This window comes from Gossypium hirsutum, chromosome D04 (genome assembly GCF_007990345.1).
Source record: "Gossypium hirsutum isolate 1008001.06 chromosome D04, Gossypium_hirsutum_v2.1, whole genome shotgun sequence".
NCBI classification, from domain to species: Eukaryota; Viridiplantae; Streptophyta; class Magnoliopsida; order Malvales; family Malvaceae; genus Gossypium; species Gossypium hirsutum.
The window spans coordinates 42269172-42279827 of NC_053440.1; the positions used below are offsets into that span (position 1 = coordinate 42269172).

Sequence of the window (10656 nt, forward strand, 5' to 3'; positions counted from 1 at the left end):
TATTATTTTATTATTTATTTATTCCAAATTTTGGATATGTTTTTTTAAGTATTTTAAGTTATTTAAGATTTATATGTTTATTAGTCAACAAGAAAGCTTAGTTTAAAATTACGTATAGATTAATTAGAGTTTTAGTAAAGTTGAGAGTTTTATTTCTTAAAGGGTTCACTAGAGCCATTAATTGAGTTTGTTGGGGTTTATACTTCAAAGGATTCAATTGGACACTTATTTATCTACCGATCATATCTATCGGTTTATTCAATTCATCTTCCACTTTTTACTCTATCTTTTCTTTATTTAGTTATTATTTTGAATATTTATTCGTTATTCTTAAATTTCTTATTTTAGTTATTTTCTTTATTTTTATTGTATTTCTAAATCTGTTTGATTTCTTCTTTCCAAGTTAGATCCGAATCTTTCTTTCTCAAGTTGAGCAACTTGAATTCAATCTTCTTCCGCTTTGTCTCCCTCCATTTATCAGTATGATGTGAGAGGTAATGTGAGTTTCAAAACGACCTTCAACATGTATAGATGGAACTTGGGTAAGAATTTGAACAACCAATGAAGGTTACTTGGTCAATTATGGAAATGATGAATATGAAACCAAAGTGTGGCTAAGGTAGATATCTGATATAGAGTATAAGTTTGTATAATTATAAGGTAAGTGGATTGATATGAACTTTAATCTTGGACTATGGCAAGAGAAGGAAACAACATATGTGTATACAAGTAGGTAAGTGTATGTGATGGGATATATGCTTTGGTAACGGGAAAAAGAGTTATAAAGATAAAGTACGAGGATATGATTTCGAGTATAAGGTAAGGAGGAATAATTTGATTTAAGCCATTGTTGAGTGCGAAAAGATGCTTGATGTGATTGTGATGGATAATCGCTACATTAATTGTTGATGTTGATTGAAAGGGTAGGTGAGTGAAAGAAGGAAAATGATGTGACTTGAGAAAGGAGTGAGCTTCACATAGTATGATTATGCCGAGATCTTGGGGTGTAAAAGTGAATTCCTTCTTCATAGTAAGTAGGAGTCTATATATAAATACTTCTAAATAAATGTCATCCTTTAAGCACTCATGCGTAAGTTATATAATCCTGTCAACACGTTTTTAGATTTATTTTTTGAGCCACATGTCATTTCGTAACGCGTTTGCATGATGAAAGATCAACTCACCTTGGATGAAACATGGTAATATTTCTACTATTAGCAAGACAAAAAACCACTTGACAAAATGAACACTTGGCGTGATTTTAATGAATCAAGGTAGAGCGTGATTAAAAAACATAACAACTCAAATACATAATTTCATTTTAAAAATCTTAAAAACTTTGATAAAGATAATTTTTTTCTTTTGAGTCTATCATATAACATACTCTTTAACTTCAAAAACTTTGAACTTATTTTAAAAATAGTGTATTGAGTAAAATGGCTCCATTTGACGCGTGTACTCAACAACGAAATGCTGTTTTGGCGGTTCCTACAAGACCAGCATCCGTTAGCTTCCAATTTCATTTTCTTTGCTTTTCTTCAACGTTTTTTCATTAAATTTCATCACAATCTCTTTGAACAGTCAACTGTTAACTTTTGTCCCCTTTAATCTCTCCTTTTTAAAATGATGTGATCAAAGGGATTCATCTAAAAGGTAATGAGACTATGGGTTTGGTGGGTTGTTTACTAGGAACCATTGGCTTCGGTATTGGAGTTCTCATTGGTTTGTTCATTGGCTTTCTCTTATTCATTTACAACGAGCCTGCAGATGTAAAGGTAACATACTTCTTTGAAATAAGCCTTTCTAACTTTCAATTATGATTCAATATTCCAGTCTAACATGCTGGGTTTGATGTCTTTTTCTTGTTGGGTTTTAAGCTTTTATTGTAGAGTTATTAAATTTTATTTATTTTTTGGTTTATGTTTACATGTTGGTTAAACGCTGCTTTTACTGATTATCAGTTGTCCAATCAAATGATTACCAGAAAAGTCAACGAACTTTTTCTGTATTTTTCTTGGTCAAAGTACATGATCACATTTTCCCGTTTTCTTTTTCCCTCCGCTTATAATCAGTAGTATTTTCTTACACTTACACTTTCTCTGCTTTTGCATATGTAATTTCATTATTTGGTATCCGATAAGAACATTAGAGCAATTCAAGTGAAGCTTAGAACCCCAACCAAAGCTCTCATTATATATATTTTTGGTAAGGGTAATGGGTAGTAGTTGTCCAAAGATCAAACCCAAGACTGATGTCAACTGAAGACTTGAACCCAAGTGCTTTACCCTTTATCTGTAGTTCAGTTGACAAAGCCCTCGTTAAATCACTCATGTTACAAACTCATTTTTGACAAAGATATGATGTTAGGACGCTACAATGATGGCATAACACCTTCTAGTTTGGAAATGTCAATCAAGATATTCCTTAGGAGCAATGTTTCTAACTAATTCTAAGCATAAATTTGCAGGATCCAATAATCTGACCACTTCATGATTTTGATACCATCTCTCTGCTTGATATTTTGCCTGAGATTCCTTTATGGACGAAGCATCCTGATTATGATCGAGTGAGTTCCAAGATCAGTTTTGCTCCATGCTTTCACCAATGTCATTTGTTTCTTCTTATGGTTTCTTGGTTTCCTGGTATAAAAGCGGATTGACTAGTTAAATAGGTTTATCTCCGACATTTAGCCTTTCCTCAATAAGGTGATTTGCTCCAGCAACACATCTTCTTTCCTTGACAACATTGTAATTTGTCAGATAACAAGAGACAATGTCATTCAAGTTCTGGAATTGAATTTATCATTAACTATTAACATAGAATTTTGTATAGACTCATTCTTAGGCACTTAGCGGTATTATAAGAAGCATGGTGGAGCTCATATTTGGAAGTGCCTTATATGGGTATATGTCCACCCCTTAATTTCTATGAGTTGGACACGAATACATTCAGAGAAACAAGGAGTCGGAGGCTCGGAGCAATAAATTTAAGTTTATATACTTTTCTCCTTATATTTATCCTGGTGTCACGGGTCAAGGTTTAAGGCTCATGACCATTACATAAAATATGTGTCATGGAAGTCTATCAATTAGATGGGATTTATTTGACCCACAAGAATTGACCCGATTCAAAGAATTGATGAAGAAGTTTGTCTATTTAGAGTCTGGGTGACCCAATAAATTAAATATGAAAAATTAGGCTACCTTGATAAATAGGGAAAGTAATATTAGAAGATACCTACATAAGATTTGATTTTGTAATTTAGGCGATTGTGTAAATCCTTTAATTGCAAATATGTTTCGATCTCGTCTGTCGATGTAACTCGATGTATACCATCGATTTTGGGGAGCTCAACTATAAATAGAAAGCCTCCACTAAGCTGTAAATCATTCTTTGTTTCGTATTCTTTGAGAGTGAATACTAAATTGATAGCATTTATTCAAATACCTCTCGTGCATTATTTTTTTGTTACTATTCTATTCTTTTGAACATTCTTTTGACTTGAGTTTACTTTCGCTATATAAATTGGTCTTAGATGAATTCTGCAAGAATCCTCATTTTGTGAGAGTTAAGTTGACTTAAGTACATTCGGAGCAAGAGAATCGCTTAAGATTGCACGAATTACGAGATTAAAAGTCTAATCCCATGACATTAGTATGACCAAACATCATATTAATGCACATGTTATCAAATCAGGATAAGTTTCTTTCTCTTATTTGAACATGTATCATTAAATGGGTCCCTTGAAGATCTTTTAAGTTTAGACTATAAAATGGGATTGATATTGAGTTCAATCTCATTTTTCTTTGTTAATAATAACTGAGTTTGGATCAAGGGTAATGATTTTGTCGCTGGTTTAACAGGTTGGAACACATGACAAGTTGGGAATGCAAATAGTTCCACTAAGATTGCTCACTCCTCATGAAACACAAGAATTTTCATTTAATTTAGTCAAGAACACAAACCCTAATGACTTTCAAAACAAGAAGCGAAGAGGATAGCTAGTGGTGCAGATGACATTTAATCCTTTCAAAGAGGATAATGAAAGATTTAGTGGTCCTTTAGAAAGATATGCAAGTAATGAAAGTAGTGTCAGTAGGCTACCCATACCTGATGGGTCCATTTGTGGAGCCGGTTTGCTTTCGGTTATGATTCAAAGAGCTGAAGATGTTGAAGGGAAGTATCATCACAACCCTTATGCTTTGATTATTTTCAAAGAAGAAAAGAAGAAAACCAAAGTGAAAATCTAGTTCCCTTTTTTGACATTTTATCTCAAAGCATTAATTGCCAAATTCGTTTTTACTGTTTTACATAGACGTGGGAATATGGGGCATTATACCCTGTTGTAGCAATCATAATATTATAGAAAGACTATCTTTTCATTTCCTATGAACTTTTTAGCATTCAACTTATAATTTGATTCGTTACCCACGCTTATTTTATGTTACGTATTTCATCTAATTGATCAAGAAAATAAATATTCATATTGAAACGAAGAATTCTAATTTGTATTAGAGGAGACACTTTTGAAAGATATGATTTATATTGGTCATATTTCAATAATTTTCGCCAGAAAGTTTAGGTATCACATCACCCTTTCTTTTTGTAACTCCAATTTTTTTTATTTTTTTTTAAATATTTGTATCTTATATTATTATGCTGTGTTTGATGCATATTCGAACGTGGGTAAGAGGGTACAATCCTCTAAATATGGAGAGAATTTTATTCTCCTACTTGTAATGAAATATGCAGTCTCTGATCTTCCTGTGGTCTTTTTTTAGGAATCATTGGGGCATGTAGATATCAATCTTATGATGTAGCTTACAATAGACACATCAACGAGAAGTATAATCTAATCAATTCAAAAAATGGTGTGATATGCATTGGTATATGATAGGAACTGCCTTGAGAAGAATCAAACTCTTGTTTTTAATTTTGCTATATTTTTTAATATTTTTTTATTTATTAAAAAATATTTATTTTAATATTTTTAATGTATTTGATAATATTTTTAAATTTTTATAAAAAATTTTAATACGGATGAAATAAAATCGAGTTTCAATATTTTTATTTAAACTAAACTTAAACAAAATTTTAAATTTATTTTCGAATTGGATCGAATTTAGACTTAAAATTTTTAAATAGCCTGGCCTGACCGGCCATGGACAACTTTAGTTGCAAGAAACTAGTGATGTTTGGCGTTGCTTGCTGTCAAGAAACTAGTGAAAATTTCAAGTGTCCAATCATTCATATGATGTAATCTAGAGTAGAGTAGAGTAGGAGTTGTCCAAGAAGTCCTTTGGCATTTCACTCAATCCGCGTAATGCACATAATTTTAATGTAATCAGTTTCCTTTATTTTTTTCTTAATATGCGCGACATTATTTGTAGATAAATACAACGTTGTTGAGGAAATACAAAATATGGTGATGTTTGGCTGGGCTGTTGTTGGTGTTTACCTTTTCTCTCTAGTTTCCACTTCAAGCTTAGCCTTGAAATTTTTTTTTATATATCCACAACTATTTTCATTTGCTTTACCGTCTAAGATTAATTTTATTCGGGTAAAAATAGTATTTAAATAAAAATTTTCTAATAATGATAAACTTAATATTCGAATTCGATTCAAATATTTAGAGAAGTCCTATTTTTTTCAACCAATTGTTAGTCGTAGGACTGAGCAAAGAAACCAAAAAAAATCTAAAAATCAATTTGAACCGATGTATCCGATTTAGTTCAGGTTTTATAATATTCGGTTCAGTTTCAGGTTGATGTTATCACCCAAATCGCACAATTCGGTTCAAGTTTGGTTTCTCCACTTGGAACCATTTTATAGAAAAAGTTAAAATATTTCATAGTAAGTGGATCATTTCTTAAAAATAATAATCATAATTATAAGCATAATTCTAATTTTAAGAAAATAGTTTATTAAACTTTATAAATATTTTATTTATAAAAGAAATAATTATTCACAAGTTGTCAAATATATATTTGATAGTTATAAATTTAATAAATTTATATGGCATATCGTAATGACTCGATTATAACTAATTAAAAGAATGGCAAGTAAAACATTAAATATATCAATAATTTATGTATTAGCTTTCCTTTTAACAACTTTAAATGATTTATCAACTTAATAACTTAACTTAAAATATTTTTTTAAATGATTTTATGAATGATTATAATATTAATTTAATTATTTAATTTACCCCATAAATGTATAAATGAATTTAGAGCATGAAATAAAAAATAAATAAATTAGAATTTTTGGGTTCAAAATAAGATGATATATATATATATTTTTACAGAACTCAAATTTTTAAAATCAAACCGCTATTATTGGTTTTGGGTATTTCTATTTTTATTCAATACAATTTTGATTTCAAAAGTTAAAAAGAAAATGAAAAATTTTCAATTCAATTTTTGTTCAAAATCAAATCGAAGTGAATACACCCATAATTAGAGGTGAGTGTTCGATCGAATTGAGTTAACCGAGTTGACAAGTCCTATTTTATCATCCTAAATCAATTTAAAATTTTTTCGAATTGAGTCGAGTGAAATGGAATTCAAATCAAATCGAATCGAGTGAAATTATTCGAGTTAAATTAAAAAATTTAAACATGTCAAATTAAAATCTTGTTATAGTATAACTAATTTCATGTTACAACACATCAATTTGAAACCATATATATTTGAAAACTTTTTCAAAGGAAAATAATTAAAAATACTTTATATTATAAACTAAATAATTAATTAACTTATTTAGATCCCAAAATTATTATTCTAAAAAATTTGTAATTTTTTAACTTTCTTTATATTTTTTAGAATTTTTTTTTGAAATTTTTATAATTTTTTGAATTTTTATAAATATTTTGATTTTTAAAAATTATTTTGAACTATTTTGTAATTTTTGTTAGGAGAAAGACAAATTTACTCCCTTTTCAAACTTGATAGGGACTAAAAGGGTACTTATACCAATATGTTATTTGAATTATTCGAGTTATTCGAATTGTAAAATTTAACTCGATTCGAATTCAAAAATTAAATTACCTATTCGAGTTGACTCGAATAATTCGAATAACTCAATTCGATTAACTTAAAATTCGAAAAAAAATCTTAGAAACATAAAAACAGTCCTAATTAGCCCATTTTCATTTGGGTTTGAAGGGCTGAGGCCCTATGCAAATGTCGCTCAAACCGAAACCCAAAGCCTTTTCCCTCAGCAAAATATCTAAAATCTATTGCAATCTAATATCTTATCAACAAAAATCTAACGGCCCGGATTTCACGATATGTAATCCGAAGTACCGGCGGCAAGACAGACAAGCAGGCAACTTCTCCTCCTATAAAACTATCTATAATGTAAGCTGCTCTTCTTAAACCCTCTCTCCCATTTCAAAAACCTTATCTTCTCTTTGGCTAAAGCAGAAACAAAGGCTAAAATGTCTGCAACATCTGCTTCATCTCTTATCCTCCCATCTCTCAAACCCAAAACCATATCTTTACCAAACCCAACTCCCATTTCACTGTCCCCCTTCTCTCTTTCCCACCGCCTCCATGCAAAGCCTCTCTTTTCTTCCGCTCTTCAAAGTTTCACGCTTTTAACAAAAAAGTCTTCTTCTTTTCCTTCTAATTTTGTTAGAAACGTTTCCGTTTCATCTGAGTACGGTCAGGAAGAGGGTTTATTTGGTAGTGATGATGAAGAGGCTACTAGTTTCTCCCCTGACTTGAAACTTTTTGTGGGCAATCTTCCTTTTAGTGTGGACAGTGCTCAGCTTGCCGGTTTGTTTGGAAGTGCTGGAAATGTTCAGATGGTTGAGGTAATTTTGTTTTTCTTTTTCCCCCTTTGCTTTTACCTGTAATTCACCATGCTTATGTTTATGTTTATGAATGACTTGCTTTGCTTTCATCATGTTTTGTTTTCACAGAGAGGCTTGCGCTTTAGTTTGAATTCAAGCATAGTATGAACCTTTATTTCTGATATGTTGAATGATAGTAAGGAAGAAACTTTTAATTTCGAGATGAAAATTGAATAATGAAAAAGACATTTAGCCAATTGAAGGGTCATGATATGCATTTAGTGATTTAATTGAGCATCCATTGAAATATGTACCTTGTTGCTTCACTCCAATCATTTGGGAAGTTAACAAACTAGATGTACACTCCGTTTTGATTTGTTGAAATTATTGCTTTTGGCAGGTGATTTATGACAAGGTAACTGGGAGAAGTAGGGGATTTGGTTTTGTAACCATGTCTACTACTGAGGAAGTGGAAGCTGCTGCTCAACAGTTCAATGGCTATGTAAGTCATCTTTTGGGGGGTTCATATGCAGATATGCTATGAACTTAAAGAGAATTTTGCACATTTAATAATGTAATTGCTTCGTTTACAAGCTACTTAAACAAATATGGTTATCCTCTTTCGGTTTAGAGTACGCATGGATGAAGATTTGCATATTTGTCATCTTTAGAACAATTTGAGGGTTGACATTTATGTTCTGGCCTTGGAACCCACTGCGGCAAATGAATTTTTTCAACATCTGAAGATAAAAAGCTTCCATTTTTATTTGTTCTAGTTTCCTCAACATACTCTTTTCCAGCATAGTGGATGGAAAACGGGTGTTTCACAATATTGAGTATGCTTAAGTTTTTGACTGTATTAATATCTAATACCCCTGTGAAGTAATCAGTTTCGGTATAAGGTTATAGATTCTATCAGAAGTTTGAATCGAGGTTGTCATAAAATTTTCTTGTGTTTACACTTGCTGATTGCAGGAACTTGAAGGGAGAGCGTTGAGGGTAAACTCTGGACCACCTCCTCCTCGTAGGGAAGAATTTTCTCCTAGGGCGAGAGGTGGTTCAACCATGGGTGCTTCAAATCGTGTCTATGTTGGTAACCTTTCGTGGGGCGTTGATGATTTAGCACTGGAGACCTTGTTCAGTGAGCAAGGCAAGGTTGTGGAAGCAAAAGTTGTTTATGATAGGGAAAGTGGTAGATCAAGGGGTTTCGGCTTTGTAACTTACAATTCTAGTGAAGAGGTGGATAGTGCTGTCAAAACATTTAATGGTGTTGTAAGTTAATCGTTACCTTGAGTTCTAATCCATGAATGTTTATAGCATAATGAAGTTATTAGCTTTCTGTAAGTAGCAGTTTTGTACAAAATCAAGCATATTAGAGTCAATTAGTAGATGATGGATAAGATAGGTCATTTGGCTGGTATATACTTTTTCAGTATCATTATTGACTTTAATATGCTTGATTTTGTACAAAACTGCTACTTACAGAAATCTAATAACTTCATTAATGACTGTGAATTGCTTAAAAAAATTTGTTTGATGCAGGAGTTGGATGGCAGACCAATTCGAGTCTCAGTGGCTGAGTCTAGGCCGAGGCGTCAATTTTGAGCGCGACTGGTATCTACTGGTACTGCTGAAGTTCTTTGGGTATGAGTATAAATCTTTGGGCACTTAATTGGTCTTTCCTATTTTTATATTTCATCCATGGCTTATAGAATAATAGATGTTCAGTTTTCAAAGCTTAATTTTTATTCTGGTATGTGTTGCTTATATGTTTTTTATTGGATTGCATTTTTATCAGACACACTGAGAACAGCTCTTTATGTTCCTAGGAATCTACAAACATGCAAATTGTAGCAGCTGCATTTGGATGGTATTCGCAATCTGTGCTTAGATTAGATTAGAAAGAGCCGATAACGAGATGATAATATCAATTGAAATATTTTGGTTATATGTTCCGAAAGTATCATGATTCAGTGACTGACATGTGCCTTAATTTTGTTTATTCAAGTGTGGGATTTCCAGTTAGCATTTCTTTTAGCCAGTTTCTAGAGATGGTGTGAATTTGTGGTTCTTTTTATCTGAAAGCCATGGGGATATACATCCATGAATTGGATAATATATCAAGAAGGGAGCTGACAAACTCTTCCCTTTTAATCACCTATAATTCATTTAGTTGCCTCCCTTCTTCACACACCATACTGCAATAGAAAGAAGGGAGCTCACTATTAGAACAAGAACAATTAATTTTCTAATTTTCAGTTGAAATGTGAATGTTTAATAATTCATAAATTAATTAGTATATTTAACAATCTTCTCTGATAATATTAATTTATATTACTATCTATATCTTATAAAATCAGAAGATATCATAATTTTTTTTTTGTAAAATAATTTTCTCAATAGACCATAAATATCCAATTCTATATATAAAATAACTAAAAAAACAAATATCTATATTTGCTCATGAATTTGTCAAATTGTTCCTACTCGCTATCATGTTTAGGTTTGAAGCATTATCATTAAATATCTTTTGTTATGGTCTCGTATAAATTCTCTTTAAAATTTTAAAATTATTAAAAATATGTTATCTAATTTTATTATATTATTTAAAATTAAATCAATTAATATTCAAAAATAGAATGCAAATAAAAATTTACTTCAAATTTAATAAAATTTCTCAATTTAAGTATGTTAAAGTAAAATAATTTTGTTTAATTAAAATATAGTTTGTTAACCTATAATTTAGTTATTAAAATTTAAATCGACTAAAAATAATAATAAAGCTTATTAACAAATAATTAAAATTGTTGTAGTGATATGTTAATAATATTGTAGTAAATAATGAAACCATAAAAAAA

General features: G+C 30.8%; 1 protein-coding gene across 2 annotated transcripts; it reads left to right on the top strand.

Moving 5' to 3' along the window:
- The first annotated feature begins 7252 nt into the window (after window positions 1-7252).
- On the top strand, window positions 7253-9823 carry LOC107899636 (29 kDa ribonucleoprotein A, chloroplastic). Of its 2 annotated transcripts, none has more exons than XM_016825402.2 (5): window positions 7253-7819; window positions 8199-8300; window positions 8774-9070; window positions 9341-9442; window positions 9628-9823. In XM_016825402.2, the coding sequence occupies exons 1-4, from the start codon at window positions 7442-7444 to the stop codon at window positions 9401-9403; spliced, it is 840 nt and encodes a 279-aa protein (XP_016680891.1). In that variant the 5' UTR covers window positions 7253-7441; the 3' UTR covers window positions 9404-9442; window positions 9628-9823. The 2 variants fall into 2 exon arrangements, with proteins under 2 accessions (XP_016680891.1, XP_016680892.1); XM_016825403.2 differs by having other exon boundaries at window positions 7266-7819; window positions 9597-9823.
- Window positions 9824-10656: the final 833 nt, after the last annotated feature.